The sequence below is a fragment of the Anguilla anguilla genome, chromosome 10 (assembly GCF_013347855.1).
Source record: "Anguilla anguilla isolate fAngAng1 chromosome 10, fAngAng1.pri, whole genome shotgun sequence".
NCBI lineage: Eukaryota > Metazoa > Chordata > Actinopteri > Anguilliformes > Anguillidae > Anguilla > Anguilla anguilla.
The window spans coordinates 28,978,513-29,001,220 of NC_049210.1; the positions used below are offsets into that span (position 1 = coordinate 28,978,513).

The 22,708-nt window shown below is 38.5% G+C and overlaps 1 protein-coding gene across 6 annotated transcripts in view; it reads left to right on the top strand.

Moving 5' to 3' along the window:
* Positions 1-282: 282 nt before the first annotated feature.
* Positions 283-22,708, top strand: part of morc2 (MORC family CW-type zinc finger 2) — a 109,680-nt gene continuing 87,254 nt past the window's right edge. The window contains exons 1-2 of one of the 6 annotated variants that reach the window (XM_035380012.1): positions 283-407; positions 1,450-1,644. In XM_035380012.1, coding sequence (XP_035235903.1) covers positions 1,577-1,644 — 68 coding nt within the window. In that variant the 5' untranslated portion in view covers positions 283-407; positions 1,450-1,576. Of the gene's footprint in view, positions 408-618; positions 822-1,449; positions 1,645-4,873; positions 4,893-22,708 lie in introns of those variants that run through there. The other 5 variants (XM_035380011.1, XM_035380016.1, XM_035380014.1 and 2 more) reach the window with 5 other exon arrangements.

Below are 22,708 nucleotides of genomic sequence, written 5' to 3' on the forward strand. Positions count from 1 at the left end.
CATATAACATCCTAAAGAAACCAATTAAACTAACATACAAATAGCCGTTTCTGACACAGCCTCTTAGAGCTATGTATAAACCGCTGTCAAAACCGGTGACAAAATGGCCAATGTTACTACAAATACACATGCACCTTATTTGGGAATGTAACCCACCACTCACCATCGTTTCGGCAGTTTTATAATCCTGGTAATCCGCCACACCACCTATTTCCACCCCAGGGAACGCCCAACAAATCAAATTGTAGAGCTGTGAACTGTGGGTATTGCAGTAACAGAAGATGGAGAATGGCTGGATGAATATTGAAGATGAAGGCTGGAGAATATTTCAGAGAATATTGCTTGGAATTTCTTTATTTAGAAAACAGCTCATGATAAAACTTTTTTTTTGGCGGAACATATTTATGGTGAGTTTATTGAAATAATGGGGAAACGTATGAAAATAGGGGGAAACATATCTTTCGGTGCAGTTCCCCTCTAAATCAGGCAAGCCAGTTGCAGGGCGACGTCTTCTCGAAACACGCCCAGTGTATTTTTCTCTGTTGGTGAGTTCTGATTGGTGTACGTGGTGGTCGTGCCGTGCTGGAGGCGGGATTTCTCTCTGTGAATCAAGTTCTTTTTTGTTCCTCCGTTGACTAACGGCGTCTGCGCAACTCCGTAGCTGAACGAAGCAGTGCATTGGATATTTTCACGGCCTTTCAAATTGTTAAGATTCATTCCGAAATCTAACCGCAAAGATCAAACCTAAAGTTTTACGTCTTTTAACAGTTGAGGATTGACGGAAGCAGTACCTCAAACTGGAATCGCTGGCTGTTGAAAAGGTTTGCTGAAACATCGGATGTGCTAAACAAGCAGCAAATGTTAAGCATCTGGCTAGCTAGCTAACTGCAATATCAGTAGTGTGTTGGTGACTGAATAATGGGAACATTACGGGTTGCGACGATTAGATGGCAAACGTTATTAGTCATGTAGTGCACAAACACCCATTCATTTTGTAGCCAATGGAATAGCTAACGTTAGTTATGGAATCACATATTGTTTTCGTCGTGTGAATTGTGTAGCTAGTCTGCTTTCTACAAAATAATCAATGAGTGGGCCTTCCACGTGAGGACGCGCGACCTGTTCTCACTGAACAGACAAAATGCCATGAATGACTTTAATGAGTTATGTAATATATTGCCAATTTGTTATAAAATGTATGCTGGTATTCGTGAATACGGCATAGCCATACAATCCCAGTTGTTCAATTTAGTTATCCAGGTTGCATTTGGACATGGCAATATACAACATTAGTGTCTTTTTGTTTCACTTATTCGATTGCTTTTTAGATGTTAAATGCATTTTACCTGGCTTTGTTGAATTGCATGTTGCTTGTCAATTCTTATTCGTTCATGATCTGACTGTATGCACAAAATACACTTGAGCAACTCTTGCATATTTTACTTACAGGAAAATCAGGACCATAAACAAATGATTGGATTATAAATGGACCGAAACTATTGGATTAAGAAGCCTGTTGAAACTAAAAGGGAAGGATCTTAAAGCGTTTCACCCACCAAGAGTTGTATTTCTTATAATGGCCTTCTCAAACTACAGCAGCTTAAACCGAGCGCAACTCACCTTTGAGTACCTGCACACAAACTCGTAAGTGTCTGGGCAGGGGGAATTCCATTGACCTGCTGCATAAATCACCCCCCTTCTGATTTGGGAAACTGCTTATTTTAAATATTTTTAAGTTAAGTTTATTTGGGGTAAAGGAAACTATTGGGGTTTCCCATGGAATCAGAGTGCATCATTCCTTGTTTCAAATGTTTTCAATTATATTTAGGCCTATTATTCTCACAAAGATTAAGTGTTGTGTTTTTAGTGGTAAACATTATTGGCATTCAAATGTTCATGCCTGTATGGAAGAGATTGTATCAGTAAAAGGCAATTGAGCTACATTTTGATGCTATTACACCTTAAACATATGACTTGCTGAAAGCATTTTGAACATGATGTATGTCATTGTACACTGCAGAAATGATTGGGCATTGTTTTGAAAAACTGAAATTTTTATTGCAAGAAAAGATATTTCAGAAAAATAAAGTACAGTATGCAATGGTCTGCCTCAAAATAGTGAATGGAAGATTTTGATGAAATAATCTTCACTAACTTTCTTTGAAAGCTGATGAGTGACTTTGTTTCGGAGGTATAATAAACTGTGTTAAAGTGGTGCAGCCTTGCAATATGAATAGTTTAATTAAAATTATGGCAATGACATTGCTGTTATCTGTTGACAAAACCCATAACAAACAACATATTACCAGCTAAAGATTGTTGGCAATTAGGCCTAGCAATATTCTGCTCAGTGGTCATCAAAATGACCAGTTCTGTGAAAGCAATTTTATATGCTTTGCTGAATGTTAAATGTGAACTGTTCAAAAGGATGGGAGATACGTAGTCACTTGCAATCCATCTGGTTTGAGAATCTGCGTCCAGCTACGAAAAAGTTGTATTCAGATTATAAACGCAGTATGTCAGCTATGGAAGAATTAAGTTGGTTAGGTTCTAAATCAGAACGTTACTTTCTTCAGACATGGAAAAACTTTATACCTAAGAAGATGACTACAGATTGTGTTAAACATTTGAATAATATCTGTGTTCATTGAGATTTGGATGCTATGCTGTGTGTCTCTGCGTATAACTAGTCATTTCTTTTTATCAAAGTGTTATGATTTTGTGGAATCTGTTACAGATTTTAGTAAAATCGTTTATTATGGTCTTTTTAATTCCAGTACAAACATAGAAATCCAGTGTTTTTTTTGCATAGGCCAAATCAGCAATCAGACTATTCTTTTGTGTTATGTGCTACCACACCACTTGAAGACTGTGATCAGCACACCTTTATATAGTGATATGGCATGACACATGCAAAAACTGTCATTTTGCATCACTATACAAAGGTGTGCTGATCATCTCTTTAGTTCTTGGTGGTAATGCACATCTCTGAGCAGATTGCTGACATGATTTGTCCTATGTAATAGGGAGACAGCAGGCAAATGGCAGCAATTTTAATTATAATTTAATTTAATTTTTTCTAAGAGACTTGGGCTATCTGATAAAAGTCCCAGATGTACTGTAATCTGCTCTTCTTATGAGTGTCAATACAGCACTGGTTCATAAATTAATATTAGAATAGGTTGGTAGTGTAGTTTAATTCTGGAGAAAATTTAGCTGTAGCTTTGTTTTTCTTCTGTACACAAAGAATGTACCATGCAGCAATACTTGACCTTTTTTTGAGGTTTTAATATCTTTAAGCCTGTTTTTGTTGACATTTTAAGTTTTTCTGTATGTGGTATATTAGGATTTTCATATGATTTTTCCTCCTTCTGCAAAGTGCTTAGTGTTAAGAGTAGGGGTGTGGATGTAATGATGCACTCAGCTCACGATTCAGTACAATACACAGTATAGCCTTCACGATTCGATGCACGCGTGCTGTTTTAACAGTTTGAATATAAACAAATTATGACTGCAGAAGACGACTCCTTTATTACTGAGTCATAAGATGTACAAAAACTGCATTACAGGCCAAAAGTATTAGGTCAGCTGTGTTTAAAAAAATGACTTCAGGTAGAATAGAATTTGTTCATTTGTGTGCTTTTTTTAAATAATAAACCAAAGTCTAAAAAATTGTTTTCAATTTCTACCTAAAATAACACAAAAATAAGTTTTGCTTAAAAATAATCTTAGACAAGACTTTCCTCAAAATAGCCTCCTTTGGCTTTAATTACAATTAAAGGAATTATTGGAAGTCTGTCCAATCATTTTGCAAATGGGGGGTTGGAGGGAGGTGTGGAGGGGTAATTAAATTGATTGAAATCTCATCTACCTTAAGTTTTTTTTTTAACCACAGGTAGCCTAATACCATTGGCCTGTAGTTTTAAGTAAAATAGGCACTAAAGTTGCTAAAATATGGCAAAGATAAAGTTAGGCTTAGATGTGTGGAGCCAAGTAAACATATTGTGGCAAGGCTATTCCCAATGAGCTATTGCAAAGAGGCCTAAGGGAATCTTTTAGGTTGGTTTACCCTGTGAATTAATATGCAGTCTCTTGCCAGTATATATGATGGGTCACAGCCTTATAATTGCAAGACGCCCAAGGTGCCGGGAACAGGCAAGGGTGAGAGAAATACGGCAAGAGATTAAGTTGTGGTGTGTGGAGAACCTGTGGTGAATTGGACCGGTATCTTGGTGAGGACTAGTACTGAGAGCTACTTTACTATGACAAAGTTGCTTCTACTTAACATTGTTAATACATATCAAGCAGTAGCAAAAATGAACAACTGTTCATATCCAGTAGAGGCTGCATTTAAAAATTTTTTAACTAGTAACGTCCCAGTTAACTAGTTGGAGAGATAGAAAAGTTGTGGTAACATATGACCAACTGACCCTGGTTTTCTAATTAGGTTATTTGAACAGATGTGGTCCCCACCAGACAATAATGTCCAATCTGAGTTTAATTGACTGAACAAATTTACCATTAAATTGCACGAAAATAGCTGTCAGAAATCCCCAAAATGTTTGTTATTATAAAGTCACTCAAAACCGAAGTTACCTCACTGACAATGTCTTGACTTCTGGCTAACGGTATTTGCTGCCTGATCAATTGGTTGGTGTAGCTAGCTTCCTAGGCTAACAGCAAGCTAAAGATTTATTCACTAAACATTGCTCCTTTATCTGGTAGTTATCTAGCTAGTAGTAATAACTTGCCATATGCGTTTCATGTTTCACGTTTCCTTCGAGCTGAATGTGTGTTAGCTCTGTGAGAAATTTTCTCACCGGCGCCAATGGCAGAGGCTGCTGATGTCCATAGAACTGCAGGACCCGAGCGAACAGATGGGACCACCCCAGGTATCAGTCTCACATGCTCCTTTCTTCGAAATTCCATCCTGAACTCCATCATATCTCCAGGGACAAAATCCTCCCTAAAATTCCCACCGCAGACTGCCACGTTTTTTGTGACAGATGCAGCAGCAAAGTCTCCTCTTCCCACCAGCACAAACCACACCCACGCACAAAAATAGGTACTTTTCCTGGGAGGGGGTGAACTCCGTACTATAACAGGCTAGAGTTTTTTTGCACTTCCCGCACACAGTGGTTCAGGTACCTTCCTAGCTAGCTGTGAAATGAAAACTAAGACAGTCACTGGCTAAACTGATTGGATTGACTAACAAGTGACCTACTGCACTCTGGTATGGTCAGGCATGGAATAGACTCCCCTTTGTTACGTCATTGGCCGATATTGACATTTTTTAAGGGGCGTGGCTTATAATGCCCACTTTTGATTGTATATTTTTTTCCAAATCATTCTTTCCATGAGGCCAGAATTGTAAATCCATAAAAAAATGTAACCGGCATGTTACCCTTTAAGATTTTGAGGGGCAGGGTTCGGTACAGGGTCCAGCTAATGGGCAGAAATGTTAACAGGAGAACATCTGGGAGACAAATATCTTGTGTCTAGCAAAATAAACCATCATAAAACTGTGCCGCAACTACAGGAAGAAATCAATGCAAATAGAAAAACCAATTTTCCTGACTATCAGTCAATCAATCAAACTTTATTTATAAAGCACATTTCCGACAGCGGGTGCAACTCAATGTGCTGTACATAGAAAGACAGAAAAAAACAGGGTGATTGAAGGATATATAGGACTATAGTGTAACGACAACTATGATCTGTATCTGCCTTTTCCCAATCTTTCTTGGTCCTATTATTGATGGTGCTTATCCCATTGGAGTCTTTTTTTTTTCTTGTTAATAGCACGTAGCAAGGGATTTTTCATAGATACAGTGGCCAAAAGGTTACATACATCTAGGCAAAAGACATTCAAACTCAATTTTTCACAACTCCACACATTTTATGTTACCATACATTTCCTGTGTTAAGTCAATTATGGTATCTATTTCCATGAGAGGTAATTTCAAAATAATAGCTAAGAGACAGATTTATTTCAGCTTTTATGCACTATATCAGATTGTCACTGGGTCAAACGTTGCTCGAACACACTTTTTCTGTTCAGTTCACAAATTTTTATATGGGATTCCGGTCAGGGCTTTGTGATGGCCACTCCAATACTTTCACTTTGCTGTCTTTAAGCTTTGGAGGTATGCTTCGGATCATTGTCCTGCTGGAAAACCCATTTGAGACCGCGTTTTAACTTTCTAGCTGATGTCTTGTGTTAATTCAGTATTTCTAGCTAATCATCCTTCCTCATGATTTTCTGAAGTGCACCAGTCCCTTTTCCAGCAAAACACCCCCACAACATGATGCTGCCACCCCTATGCATCACAGTTGGGACGGTGTTCTTCGGATTAAAACTCTCAACCTTTCTCCTCCATACATAGTGCTGATCATTATGGCCAAACAGTTCAATTTTTGTTTCATCCACCCGGAGAACACTCCTCCAAAATACTAGGTCTTCATTCTGGCTTTTTTATGTCGGTCTTGGAGTAGGGGCTTCTTCCTTTCGCAACAGCCTTTCAGGCCATGGTGATATAGGATTCTCTTAATGGTGGATGTAGATACTTTGGTACATGATGCCTCCAACTCCTTCAGTAGTTCCTTTGTTGTTGTCTTGGGGTTCAGTTGAACCTTTCAGACCAAAGTTTGATTAGCCCTGGGAGTTAATTTGTGCCAAAAAGGCAATGGCTCTAAATGTAGGCCCTTAAATACAGCCACAGGTGCCAATTAACTCCTAATTGTGACAATTAGCCAATCAGAAGCTTATAAAAAGTCATTACATCAATTTCTGGTTTCTTCCAGACTGTTTAAAGAGAGTCAGCTTAGTCTCTGTAAACTTTTGACCCACTGGAATTCTGAAATAAAGCTGAAATACATCTGTCTCTAATCGATTGTTTTAAAATTACCTCTGATGTGAACAAAGTAGATGCCCTAATTGACTTGCCAAAAGAAATGTATGGTAACATGAAATGTGTGGAGTTGTGAAACTGAGTTTGAATATCTTTAGCCTAGGTGTATGTAAACTTTTGGCCTCAACTGTACACATCCTTTTAAACCTGCAGATCACAGTCACCCTTTCACTGTGATCAGGGAAACTGATCATATATTGTCTTGGACAATTCGTTTGTGAAATATGCACTCATTTGTGATGCCTGGGTATCTTGCCAAATAGCTATGCATAATACCACACATGATGTTTATGGTGTTGTTGCATTTTTAGTACAAACTGGCTTGATTGTCAATTATTTTATCCACTCGGAGACGGTATAAGCTTTCTAACGATGTGTCGCCACCTTACGTATTCAGTCTGTTATAGCAGTAGGCAGGGTGTAAAATTAACTTTTTTATGCACTAGCCACTGTGTCTGGTAGATTCTCAACTTCTACCAGCCACTCACCTTTTTTACCAGCCACTTTTTAAAAATCACTATTAAAGCAGCGGCGACTGAGCTGAAAATTGGTGGGGTGCAAAACTTTCCTTTAAACTAATCATTGATCTCAACCCGTTTTCATTAATTTTCCTTCATTATCAAGCGTGCCAATCAAATGGCAAGTAGCCTAACATACAGCGTCTTCATACCGTGTTAGGGGGATTAAATCATAAATTCAATCTATCCGTTGAAAATCCGTTTTAATCACCAAGTAGTCTGCACTTAACAAACAAGATACACCAGTCTCTTATCTACCGTGTTAGCTTACAGAATAACCAGCAAAAACAAAACCTGCACTTCAAGATTGTTTACAGTCTACGCATTGCAAATATTTGACATGAATATGAGTGCAGAGAAAGAAGTGCAGGTATCCGCAAATTATGTTGATTAAAATGTGCACAATTTTGTACTGCAAATGAAAATAAATGTAGGCTATAAGGGCTAGGCTACTCGCTAAAACCGCCTATTTGGGGAGAGCAGGCTATATATGATAGTATTGAGCAGCCTATTTTGTGGATTAATTGTACTGACACTCAAGGAAAATCAGGGGAAGTTTCTGCTACTGCTTAGTGATTAAAACAGATTTTTCTAAATTGCATTTATCATTTAATCTCCCTGACACAATGCGAAGAATCTGTGTGTCACTTTCCAGTTGATTAGTCAGATCGTTTGCATGCTTGTTAATCACTGAAAATTAAGTAGAACAGTTTGAGATCAATGATTAGTTTGAAGGAAATTTTTGCTCTCCACCAATTTTCAGCTCACCAGTCGCCACTAAAGGCTAAATACGACAGTAGCACTGGGAGCAATACTTTTTGCTAGACGGCTCGAACACCTGATCATGTCGCCACTTCTCATTGAAGTATTGTCTCGGGCCCGTGACGCGAGATGGGTTGCCAGGTTACTGCCATGTAAATAATGCGATAACACAGTACAGACAAAGTTTGGGCATTCGCCACTGTGTGAGCCTCACAAATTTACCAGCCACTCCGCAAAATCACCCACATTTGGCGGTTGGCGGGTGTTCATTTTACACCCTGCAGTAAAAGACACTGCACCCGGTGAAACGTTATCGATCAGTTCCGTCATTTTTAGGGGTCCAAGCAGCGAACCTGGTGGAACCCTATTGTATCTGTTAGGATTATTATTATTATTATTATTATTAGGGGTCCAAGCAGCGAAGCTGGTGGAACCCTATTGTATCTGTTAGGATTATTATTATTCTTATTTTTTTCCGCTAAAAGTGTCTGAGGCTCAGCAACCATAGGTCCTGGAGCAACCAAATTTGGCAGGTGCTACTCAGGCACTAAAAACCACGTACGTCGGCCAGATGGTGGCGCTATAACAAAGGGTTTTGCGTAACAGGCCATAACTCCCACACCATAAGTTAGATCAACACAAAACTCCATCGACTGATGCATCTGACTGTGCTCTACAACTTTTCTATTGGGAGCACCTATGTCCGCCGTATGGTTTGCACACCATTTGGACTTCTTCATTAGGTGGGGTGCGGAAAAGCTGGAGCTCCAAATCTAAACGGTTACGACATCGAGTAAACTTCTTTACGGCAAGGGACAACCATAGCGACGCAAGTAATCCGACACCGTAGGTCTAGTTTTTAGCAGTGAAAGCACGGTCTGACTGTGCCACCTAGCGTGCATGCTAGGATAGGCTACCAAAAGTAAAAGCTTTCTGAGAGGATGAATAATTACTTTTCTTTGGCATGGATCCATTTGAAGACAGTTTCGGGTGAGTTCGTTAAGTCTTTAAATCTGTCATTACGCTGAGAAATAGCTAAACCATTTTATTGATAGGTTCTGAGTTTCTGTGCAAACGCGCGAAAACACGCTGGTATAATGAAACAATGACGGTAGCCTCATAGTCCGCTTCATTCCGTTGCTGCCATAACATAACGACCTACAGCTGCAGTTTCTCGCTGCATTTACTAATATTGAATATAAACAAAAGACGCAATTTATGCTGTAAATCGTATTCTCAATTTAATCTCTAAATCGACTGTAAGCTTAGGGTTGTAACTAGGTAGTTGTTTCGTAGGTGACTTAACTCGTCTTAACTATTGCCGTAGGGTCTAGTTTTTATCAGTGAGGGGACTATCTGACCGTCGGGAAGCATTGGAAGACAGTGTCGGGTGAGTTCGTTTAATTTTTAAACCAGTCATTATGCTGAGAAATAGCTAAACCATTTTATTGATAGGTTCTGAGTTTCTGTGCAAACGCGCGAAAACACGCTGGTATAATGAAATATTAACGGTAGCCTAATACATATATAGTCCGCTTCGTTCCGTTGCTACCATAACATAACGACCTAGAGCTGCAGTTTCTCGCTGCAATTACTAATATTGAATATAAACAAAAGACGCAATGTATGCTGTAGTCTGCCAATGTCTAGATAAGTAATACGGTCCGTTTGAAGACAATATCGGGTGAGTTCGTTTAGTCTTTAAATCCGTCATTATGCTGCGAGAAATCGTATTCTCAATTTAATCTCTAAATTGACTGTAAGCTTAGGGTTGTAACTATGTAGTTGTTTCGTAGGTGACTTCACTCGTCTTAACTATTGCTTGTATTTGTGCATGGACTGCGTTGTTGCTGTTCTTGTCTGTGTTAGTGTTAATCAGTGTAACCTACAGGGTTTAAGTTGAACAATGCGGTTGTTCCCTGCACTTAGAACGGTAGGCTACTGCCCTCTAGGGTTTTCGACACACTTGTTCCTGGTTATGGTTGTACATTTTGTTGTACATCGCTCTGGATAAGAGCGTCTGCCAAATGCCTGTAATGTAATGCAATATTCCGTAGCAACAAGATGAACCCGACATTAGCCCTAAAATATTCCAATACAGCAGCGAAAACGCTGCTAACTGAATGACGAAATAAGCGAGACTAACTTTTTTTTTTAAATTACCACGTCATTCTACAGTCAATATCTGGGACTACACATTGAATAAATATACAATCTTACCATTGGTTTTACGCGTAGAGATGTCCCTTTTGCGAATGAGTGGCCATATATTGTCTTGGATAATCCGTTTGTGAAATGTCGGATTTTTTCTAAAATAGCTGTGCGTAATACCACACCTGTTGCGTACGGCGTTGTCGTTCTTCTTAGTCCAATTTGGCTTGATTGACAGTTCATTTATTCAGTAGGTGAGATTATAAGCTTTCTAACGATGTATAACATGTCTGATTTTTCTTTTGGAATAGCGTTTTATAGGTCAGCGTTACTAAAACTCATCTCATCTGCCAATGTCTAAATAAATAAATTAAACGGTAGGCTTCTTTGCGAGCAGCACGCAATTCGCGAGTTGATGTTCAGTCTTTCTTCCGTTTTTTTATGTCGTATTTATTATTTGAAATGTGCATTCATGTGTTATTATTCTATGTCTCTGTGGCGCTGTGAAATGTGCATTCTCTGCTAAGCTGAGCAATGGATTGGAATATGTGTCTGAGGTAGTGTTGCACGGTATACCAAAACTTCAGCACTTTCTCGGTACTTAAAAAAAAAAAAAAAAAACGGTTTCGTATTTGAATTTTCCGACGTTCTGTAGTTCTGCGTCAAATGTAAAAGCCAGGGAAATGTGTCTCCCTCATTACTGATTCAGAGGATGAAAAGTGTAGTTTGTCAGAATCTTCGCTAGATGGCAGTAGCAACTAAGGTTGCCAAGTGAGGTGACCTGCGCTTGTGCATTCTCTTCCCTGATACAGCGCAAGCTTTGACTCAGTTCACTTCAGTAGCAATAGGTGTTCCAATTTGGAAATATTTTATTATAGATAGATGCTGTGTTGTTATTACAATATGCTGTTTTTAAATCTATTTAAAGGTGAAAGACCTGTTTTAAAGATTATTTAGTTTACAACTGTTAAATTTCAGAAATATATTTAACATATTTCACCATTGTTCAGTGTTGTAACACTATAGGCCTATGCATATTCATATGTTGCAGAGGCTTCAACTTAAAGGTTGTTAATGAACCAGGTTGTTCATAAACCATGAATTTGAAAATGAGGTCAGCCCTTGTGGACATTACGTTCCTGATCTATTAAGGTAATTTCAGTATCGTTAGGTACCGAGTATTTTATCAGTATCGAGTATCGTGATACTAAACCTGGTATCGGTATCAAAGTCAAAATTTTGGTATCGTGACAACACTAGTGTGGCGCTTTTTTTAGTTGCGGCAGGGAAGCGCTGCAGCTGTACATACACGCTCGGCCATCTAAGTGTTACGACATGCCATCTAAATGTTACGACATAGTCAAGGCCTTGACGGGAAGCGGCCAGGACACATCCATGGCGACGTAACTAAGTCATCTGACAGCGTCTCTTAGCTCAAAATTGGCTATAACTCATCAATATATCATACGATCATCATGATATTCAGTAGATATGTTGGGTGAAGGCATATGATCATGAGGACAGAGCCTTTTTAAAATCGCTCCATAGGGGGCGCGATGCTGCCACTGCTTGGACCCCTTCCAACGCCGCTTGCGGCTTTAATTATTATTATTACTATTACTACTATTATTTTTCTCTGCTAAAAGTGTCTGAGGCTGAGCAACCATAAGTCCTAGACCAACCAAATTTGGTAGGTTGGGTCCTATGGCCCCCCACTACTCAGGCACTACAAATGACCTGTGTTGGCCAGATGGTGGCGCTATAACAAAGGGTCATGCGTAAAAGGCCATAATTCCAACACCATAAGTCAGATCAACACAAAATTTCATCGACCTCTGCATCTGAATGTGCTCTACAACTTTGCTATTGGGACCACCTATGTCCGCCATATTGTTTGCCCGCCATTTTGACTTTTGTATTAGTTGCGGCGCGGAAGCGGTGCGGCTGTACATCTAAAGCGTTACGACATCTAGTAAACTCCTTTACGGCAAGCGGCTAGGACACATCCATGGCAACGCAACTAAGTAATCCGAGACCGTCAAGTCTAGTTTTTATCAGTGAGGGGAGGGTCTGAACTTCATAATGGACAATAGTATGTATCTGGGCATTCATAAAAATATTCTTTCACCACTCAAAAGTCTTATTCCGTCATAGCAACAAGATAAACCCGACATGTCAATAGCCCTAAGAAATGCCAATACGGCAGTTAAAAATGCTGCTCACTGAATAACGAAATAAACAAGACAAAGTTTTAAAAAATGATACCATGTTATTCTACAGTCAATATCTGGGACAAAATATTGAATAAACATACAACCTTACCATTGGTTTTATGCGTAGAGATGTCCCATTTGAGACTGAGTGGTCATATATTGTCTTGGACAATCCGTTTGTGAAATATACGCGCATTTGTGATGCCTGGGTACCTTCCAAAATAGCTGTGCGTAATACCACACCTGTTGTTTACAGCGTTGTTGCCCTTTTTATTCAGTAGGTGAGAGTATAAGCTTTCTAACAATGTATGACATGTCTGATTTTGGTTTTGGAATAGCGTTTTATAGGAGAGCGTAAGCGAAAATGTTCTTATCATCGCATTCATTTACCCATTCACTTTGTGGTATTAGTAAAGACGCTGCACCTAACGTTGTCAATGATATTGCGTCATTTCTTGGAAAGTACTATTATTATTGAGGACTTCGGGGCATAGCTAAGCCATATCTTTGCTGATAGACCTATCTGACATCGTTTTCTGGAGCAAAACAGAAGTGGATAGGACTGTGTCATTGATTTACTGTCTCTGTCTCTATTTACTGAACACAGATAAAATGTCATATTGCTATGTAAGTATTACTGCTCTAAATATTTCTGTTATATACGTTATTTTTTAAATTGAGTGTCTTTAAATAGGTTAGTGCTATTATATAATGTGGATATTTCACACTGTAATGTAAGCGTTAGTGTAATAGTTTGTGTGATGCATGCAACAGTGATGACGAGAGTGCTGGATCATTGCCAAAACCTTGGTGGACAGTTGAAAATTGTTTTCATATCGTCCCATCCCCATCCGTCCTTATGCTGAGAAATAGCTAAACCATTTTTATTGATAGTAATTGAGTTTCTCTGCAAATGTGCAAAAACACGCTGGTATAATAAAACAATGACGGTAAATATAGCCTATATAGTCTGCTTCGTTCCGTTGCTACCATAATATAACAAACTTGTGTCTACAGTTTCTCGCTGCAATTACTCATATTGAGTATAAACAAAAGACGCAATTAATGCTGTAGTCTGCCGATGTCTAAATAAATAATGTGGTACTCTGCCCACAGCACGCAGGTAGCAGGGATGGCGAGTTATTTCGTTTTTTTCAATATCATGTTTATTATTTGAAATATGTATTATTATTCTATCTGTCTCTGAGGCGGTATACCGAAACTTCAGCACTTTTTCGGTACTTGGAAAAAAAAAAAAAAGGTTCAGTATTAGAATTTTCCGACGTTCAAAAGGTGTCTCCCGCATTACTGATTGAGAGGATGAAAGGTGTAATTTGTCAGAATCTTCGCTAGATGGCAGTAGCAATTAAGGTAGCCAAGTCAAGTGACATGCGCTTCTGCATTCCGGCTCGGTGATACAGTGCAAGCTTCCACTCTGTTCACTTCAGTAGCAGTAGTGTTCTAATTTGGAAATATTTTATTATAGGAAGATGCTGTATTGTTATTAAAATATGCTGTTTTTAGATTCATTTTAAAGTGAAAGACCTGTTTAAAGATTCTTTAGTTTACAATTGTTTAATTTTTGAAAGATATTTAATATATTTTTATTTGTTTAGTGTTCTAACACTATAGGCCTATGCTTATTAATATGTTGAACAGGCTTCAACTTAAAGGTTGTTAATAAACCAGGTTAATTAACCGTGAATTCGAAAATGAGGTCAACCCTTGTGGACATTACGTTTCTGATCTATTAAGGTAATTTCAGTATCGTTAGGTACAGTGTATCGAATCAGTATCGTTTAAGTTTCAAGTATCGTTTCAGTATCATGATACTAAACCTGGTATCTGTATCAAAGTCAAAATTTTGGTATTGTGACAACACTAGTCTGACGCATTTTTTAGTTGTGGCGCGGAAGCACTGCAGCTCTACATACACGCTGGGCCATCTAAGTGTTACGACATGCCATCTAATTGTTACAACATAGTAAAGGCCTTTTACGGCAAGCGGCTAGGACACATCCATGGCGACGCAACTAAAGCCGCGTTTCCACCGCAGGAACTTTACCCCGGAACTAGAAACCTTTTGAGGAACTCAGTGCGTTTCCACTGCAGGAACTAGGGTCTAAATTAGTTCCGGGGGCTTTATTTTACCCCCCAAAAAGTTTCTGCTCGGGGGGTAGTACTTTCCGAAAGTACAGGAACCTTTTGGGTGGAGCTTGCAGCGCTGAACATTTCTGATTGGTCGAGTACTCGCAGCATTTTTTTGTGTTTATTTTCAGCCGCCATGTTTAAAAGTATGCAGCCGCAAACCAATTTATTTTCATAATAACTTCAAATCAAACTTGTATGTTATGCGGCGCAGTAGCCTAGTTTTGGTTATAGCCTGCCAACGTCTTGGAATTATAACGTGTGGTCTTCTGTTCTTTTCTTGCTTTAGTATTCATTTTATAATTTTTTTTAATAAAAAGAATTCGTGCTGGGACGTACGCATATTACGTACCAAAACATTCAAACGGATTAATTCGGTTGCTGAATATTTTCTTCCGGATTTTCTTTGTTAGCCCGTTGTAATTGACTCAAAACGTTTGATACAGTTATGTGAGGTATGCGGTAGTTCTGCGTAATTCACATTGGTGATACAGTAAAAGCAAACTGGAAATCACCTTCCGCACTTTTTGTCAGGGTAAAAAAACATCTTAATTCTAGTAATCGTCCCTTTAGCTTTTTCAGACTGCCGTAATTTTACTCTGCCATTCTTCAATTCCACAAAAAGACCAGGAAGACTATGGACAAATTTATGGTGCATGGTTCGCATCTGGAGGGCACACTTCGCTGCTCGGCTAGCAGTAACTTCGAAGGAAAGCAAACGGTGGCTGTACCACTACTAATTAAAATTTTCACGCAAGTCCGAGTTTTCGTTCTATTCTTGTCATTTTGCGATTAGCCTATATGGAATTGACGATGAGAAAGTAATCAAACAGCAAATTGTTTACAACGTGTGCATGTTTTCTGCTGTTGTTGCCAGTTATATTGGAAATGTGAATGCATTCTGTCGCTTCGGATGTCAAGACATGAAAGCGAATGTTCGCATAAAAACATAATGAATGTGTTTGAGAGGATATATAAAACAGTTACAATCTGACTATTGGCCTGTTATATCCTATTTTTTGCATAACAACGGTCCAAGTTCAACTACCAACGACAGTTTCCTTGACAATGGTAAAATATGCCCAAACGGCTGCAGAAGAATATTTCAATTTCAGTTGATTAAATCGATAAAAAAATAAATACAAAAGTAACCATATATAATCATTGTTGGTAACCCGTTGTATATAAGTGGAATAAACCCCTCCGGGCTGTCCCGGTTATTAGAAAATAATGTAGGCTACTTCGGTGGTAGTATGGGGTTACAGAAGAAATCATAGGACAGATGGACCGACGACAACGTCGCTTTTTCATACGTCAGTGGGCTAATTTGCCTAATCTTCGCGGGACTTTAGACCGCGGTGGAAACGCAGACAACCATGGGCTGAAGGAACCTTTTAGTTCCTTGAAAAGTAGTTCCTGGGACTAAAAGTACTTTTGGTGGAAACGCGGCTTAAGTAATCCGACAGCGTCTCTTAGAACAAAATTGGTCATAAGTCATCAATATTTTATAAAATCATTATGATATTCAGTAGATATGTTGGGTGAAGGTATATGATTATGAGGACAAAACCATTTTAAAATCGTTCCGTAGAAGGAGCAATATTGCCAATGCCGAGACCCCTCCCAACGCCGCTTGCGGCTTTAATTTGGAAAATATTATTATTATTGAGAACTTCTGAGCATGGCTAAGGCATACATTTGCTGGTAGACCTGGCTGATATTGTTTTCTGGAGAAAGTCAGAAAAGGAGAATAACCGCATTGATCCCTATTGAACACAGGTAAGATTTCATCCTTGATATGTAAGTATTACTGAAAATATTTAGATTGTATATGTTTTTGTTTTGTTTTAAATTTAGCATCTAGCTAAATGTTTATCTTTAAATAGGTTAGTGCTATTTCATACTGAGGATATTTCACACTGTAGCATAAGCATATTCTGGACCCTAGATATTTTGAACCCCAGATAACATTACACTGAATTCATGTATGATTTTTTAAATTTAGTATTCTATTTTGACCAATTCTCTCCTTACCCATAACACGTGACCTATGTTTGAAGAAGTAGGCTACTTAGTTTTTACAGCAAAAATGTAGAATATAATAAAAATACACTATTCCAGAGTAGAGACTTTTTGTGACAAAGTAATATGATTTAAATTCCTCTCAATATTCATGAAGTATTTTTTAAAAATGAATGCGTTACGGTAATGAACTGCATTATGGAAGATGAGGAGTACAATTATGGTAATGAGCACAAACAAGTCTGAAACAAGCTACTTAATTTCAATCTAATAAGAGTACTTATGTAATCAACAATCTCATCAGTTATTGTGAAAATCACATAACTGGCATATGAAACAAAAGAAAACCAAGTTCACTTTAACGGTAAGAGGAGCATATTCAAACCGGAATAGCCTACTTGTTAAAAAAAGAACAGATGTGAATTCATAAACACGATAAATAAATCAAATGAGAAATGCATAATAGTGAAAAATTGTTGGAATTACAAGTGGTGTCTACTTTAGTGCCCCTAATAATCATGCTTATTGTTTGTTTCATTTAGTTTCTGAGTGTCTATCAAATTTCTACAGTGGCTCACAAGGATAATCGCGCTTCAAAAATAAATGTAGGCCTACATAAAAGTAAAAAAAGATACAAATGGGCGATTGTGCTTCAAAAAGGTATAACAAGTAAAAGGCAATAAAAAGGTAAATAAATGAAAATACCCATTCTTATATTATCATCACAAATCCATTATTAGTTAGCTCGCTTCGGCAAGCCCACTCTTGATATCATTCATATTTTTTACCATGCGCTTCATTCATATTACCTGCACTTTCCGCCCAATCTTTCTAGCTCTAACTAGTCCTACAGTTTTTGCACTACATTCAAAGTTTTTACACCAAAATGCCCGGCTAGTTCTAGACATTGTTCCTTGTATTCAGATTTTTTGAAATATTCAAAACTTTTAGAAATATTCAACTTTTTGCGAGCAATTTTTCCCCATAGGAAAGCATTGTAGAATGTTCAGATCCTAGTGTGTGGCACTTGGTTTTTCAGTATTTTTTTGCACTTTTATAACTGGTCACAGCTCCTTCAATTCTGACTCTTTCTAGACTTTTTTGACATCAAAACGTTCAGCTATTTGTCTACTCTTTCACTAAAAAAACATTTTGGAATCGCATGTTTCAGTCTCCCAGGACTTGTTTGACAGTTATGCTCCACATACACATGAATGGGCTGACCACTCTAGCTGAAGTTGGTGATTTTACAGTTTTGACATGTATTTAGATCATCACAGAGGCCACAATTTTCAACAGAATTACACATAATCGCACACAAACCTTCAACTCCTCCTTGCAAAGATCTAAGCTTTTCCTTTTATCATTTAGCTGCTATTGCATTTTTTCTGAGCTATGTGCCCTCATTGAAATGTATTGAGGACAGTGGCAGTTAGGCCTACTTCAGACTTTTTCCTTACTTTATCCTTACTTCAAGTATTCTGGTAATGATTTTCAGCAAAGCAAGCCCACACAGTGGAATTGTAACCTTTATCATGAAAGAGCAACAATTAGGATCTTGTCAACTGCAGGTTGTTAGCTGGCTATGAACTCGGATGGGAACATTAGCTAACTAGCGAGTTTGTGTAACCTCACAGCAATTTGCCACAACACTAAACTAGTTAACAACCCGCACATCTGTTCTCTTCCCGCTGTGGCTTGTTTCTTTCTGTGCAAGAGTACATTACATTGCTTGACTTCCCCTAAGTGGTAGTGTTGAGGTGTTCAGTTCTTTTTCCTGACTCGTTCACAAACAATTTTTTCAGTGAAAAGAACATCGAAAAATCTTTCGATTTGTTCACTTGATTCAGTAATTTCCACTTCCCCCGAGTGCATAGGAACCCCCCCCCCCCCACTGGAAGGAAGATAAATATTGTGATTCTTGTTCAGATCCAGCTTTACTGTTCTCAAACGATTAGTTGGCCCATGAGTTCTAAACCATTACAATACATTGTTCCGATCACAGACTCAACTAGACAGTGCACCTGATTAGAAGAACTTATGAGTTGTTATTCTCGAGCCCTGAAAGAGTTGTGACTATCTTTCATTTTGTTCAGTAGCCTAGGGTAATGCTTTTTCATTCACTCATAAAACACGAGTTGGCAGTTAGCAGCTAACGGATGTACTTTTGGTTTTACAATATTATGTCCTGGAACATTGTCATTTAAACGCATTTGCACAATGTGATAAACTATCTTGTTTAAAAACATGTTCATTGGAAGCTGAGTGTGATGTAGGCGGAGCCACTCGGTTAATGGAACGAGTAAAATGAACGACTTAACTGAGAAAATGAATCATTACTCCTGAGTCAGAAAGAGTTGATCAATTCGAATGAATCTTTCGCGAACTGCAGACCAAGTGCACTTACCTTGTATCAACTGGTTTTGGTTTTCCTTTGTTTCTGCTTTTGTTTTGAAGCGTGATTGTCCATTTTAGCCTAATCGTTGTCTGATTTGGAGCATGTTTCCCTTTTTGTTTGTACTATTATTATTGAAGCACGATCGCTCAATTAAAAGAACACCTTTTAACTGAGTAAGAATTCAAATCTGATCTGATTTCTTTGATATGCTCAGGAAAAATCTATTTTACATGATCGATAGATTAAAGGCATAAAACATCAATACTTATCATAAGTATAATATTACATAAAGTTGCATTTAATTGCTCAAAGTTTAAATAAACTCATATGGAGAAAAGAAGATATCATTATCGTGACACTCAATAAAATTATGCAGTAATGAGCTACATGTTACGGTAATGAGCTGTCCTTAGCTAGTTTTGTAAACACTGGTAGTAGCCACAATGACCTTGCAGAAATACTTTGGTCAACATACCATTCTATAGTTTTCATTCTATTTCCAAAATTTCTTATCAAGAGCTTATCACATTAACAAAAAATAGCCTGATACGGTAATGATATACATAGTATGTACACTAAGTAGGGCCCTGTGAAATCCGTTTTATTTTTTTCTAAATTCCGTTTTAATTTTTTCTGGATTCTGTGTTTTAAGGTTTAATCCCATTTTACCATCAAAAATAGTGTCTAATCAATTGAATTCATAAGACATTATTAATTTAATAACAATTTATTATCCTTAATCAAATGAAAATATGACAATACATATAGCCTAACAATGAACACCACAATGCACAAAATAGCTTAATCCAAAACAAAACATTTCTAATTTTGGTCAAATGAAGACACTGCACAAAGGAGCTTCACAATGAAAACATCTGAAAAAAAATCTGTTGTAGCAATGAACAAAACTTAAAGAACTGCTTAATGAACAGAGCTATCTGTGTCTAAATAAGTTCTCCATCTCTCAGGGACATCTCCATTGAAATACATGATTGTCAGCCTCTTTGTGTTCAGTTCAGTGAATGTTGTAACTTAATAGGTCACCTGGTTAATTTATTGTAATTAATTGAAAGCTGTTAAGTAGGCCTATATCTATATTATTTGCAGTTAAAAGAGTTAAAAAGGAATGCATTTCGTTTGTATTACGTTTGATTGATATTGATTTGAGATGCATTTTTCTGTTGTATTGGCTAACAAATGGTTAAAAAACTGTAAGTACCAGAATGCCTTGCGGCTGGAAAGTAGGAAGAAAAAGCGACCTTTTGTTTGTGATTTTATATGCGACTGAGACGTAAATGTCAAATGAATAGCCTAGCGCTTGTTTATTGTTTGTAAGTACAAAATGTATGTCAACTGTTTTTCAATATAGAAAGCTTTCGTTTTCATATCCGACGTCCTGCTACTATTTTGAAGGTAGTTATACTACAGTGAGTGCCTCACGCTTGTCTGTAAGGAGTTTATTTTTCTAGGTTCGTTGATGTGTTGAACGCACCTACAAAACCCCGCCACACATACAAGTTCCCAAAACGGGGAAATGTTTCTCTTTGTCATTTTATTTAAGCAATATCACACGAGGGAGTGCTGTTATACTGTTTACAATAATTTATAATGGCCTTTGATTAATTTAATCAGAAACCTGTTAAATTTCATGAGATTTTGCGTTTTACCGTTAATTCCATTTTTATGACTCGATTCCGCGATTCCGTCCGCATTTTCCGCATCGCGGAAATCATAGGCCCCTAACTAAGGGGAACAAATAACTCATAATAAAACTATAACTATATGAGTGACCATCTTACATTATAGCCATATTTGACCTTCGCTTCTTTGTGATGCATTGTGGGTATAAAAAACATTCACAAAATCACAGTTGTTTTTGCTTCAAGGTTGAAAAATTGTTACGGTAATTATAATCATCGGACACATTTCTCATTTTTGCTTCAAGGTTGAAAAATTGTTACGGTAATTATAATCATCGGACACATTTCTCATTTTATTTCAAACGGGTTTTGCGCATTATATTAAATCAATAAGATTATTTTAGTTTGAAGAAATGTATATGATTTTTTACAATTTTTATGCCTCCGCACACACGGTGGCCGGAGGCATTATGTTTTCGGGTTGTCCATCCGTCCATATGTCCGTACATCCCGATTCTTGTGAACACGATATCTCAGGAACACCTTGAGGGAATTTCTTCAAATTTGGCACAAACGTCCACTTGGACTCAAGGATGAACTGATTACATTTTGGTGGTCAAGGGTCAAGGTCACTGTGACCTCACAAAACATTTTGGTCATAACTCATAAGAATTCATATGCTAATTATGACAAAGTTTCACACAAATGTCTATTAGGATAAAAAGTTGAAGTGATGACATTTTATATCCAAATGGTCAATCTAGCCAGGAAAAGGAACCAGGGAAGGAGTGAATTATCACATGCATGAAGCCTTTCCTCCTGGCTAGACCCCATTGTTTAGAGATTGTACTGAAGCTGTGCCCTTTCAAATGCAAGCTCTCCCCCGAGACTTAGCTGCAGAGAGCCATTGGAAAGCAACCCTGGGTGACTAGAAATTATAATATGTGAAGAGTCATTGATCTAGCGAGGAAAAGGAACCAGGGAAAGAGTGAATTATCACATGCATGAAGCCTTGATGAAGTGATGACATTTTATATCCAAACTGGCTACTGGTTGGCGGAGGCATGTAACCACGAGGCGGTATTTCTAGTTAAATATATTTTATTTCAGATTTTTCACCCATCAATTCCCTAAGTGCTTAGTCCAGATTCTAGGGTCGCGGTGGCAAAAGGGCAAGCAGAGCAGCCCTGACGTCCCTCTCCCCAGCGACTTCCACCAATTCATCGCAGTGGATCCCAAGGCGATTCAAGGCCTGCCTATGGATACAATCCCTCCAGCATGTCCTAGGTCTGCCCGTGGGTGTCCTCCCCGGTGGCCGTGCTCGGAAACCTCCAGAGGGAGTCGCCCTGGAGGCATCCTTATCAGATGCTCAAACCACCTAAACTGACTCCTTTCAGTGCGGAGGTCCTCCTGGACAGCTGAGGTTCTCACCCTATCAAGGAGAGTAAACCTTGCCACCCTACGGAGAAACTCCATTTTGGCCGCTTGTACTCGCGATCTCACTCGGTCACTACCCATAGTTTGACCTTAGGTGAGAGTAGGGATGAAGATCGACTGGCAAATCGAGAGCTTTGCCTTTCAGCTCAGCTCCTGCTTCACCACCACCGTCTGATACAATGCCTGCATTACTGCAGCCACTGCACCTAGATGGCAGTTGATCTCCAAATCCCTTTTTCCCTCACTCCCTCCCTCACTGAGTATCTGGTCTCTTCCCCCCGGGATACTTGTCTCCCCCACCTGGGGCAGTTGCTCCCCCCTTACTTGAAGGGGGCAAACCATCTTTTTCCGGGAGAGGACCATAGCCACAGACTTGGAGGTGCTGATCCTCATCCTGACTGCGTCGCACTCGCCTGCAAACCGCTCTAGTGTGCATCGAAGGTCACAGTATGATGAGGCTAAGAGAACGACAACATCTGCAAACAGCAGAGATTCCAATCCTATGTCC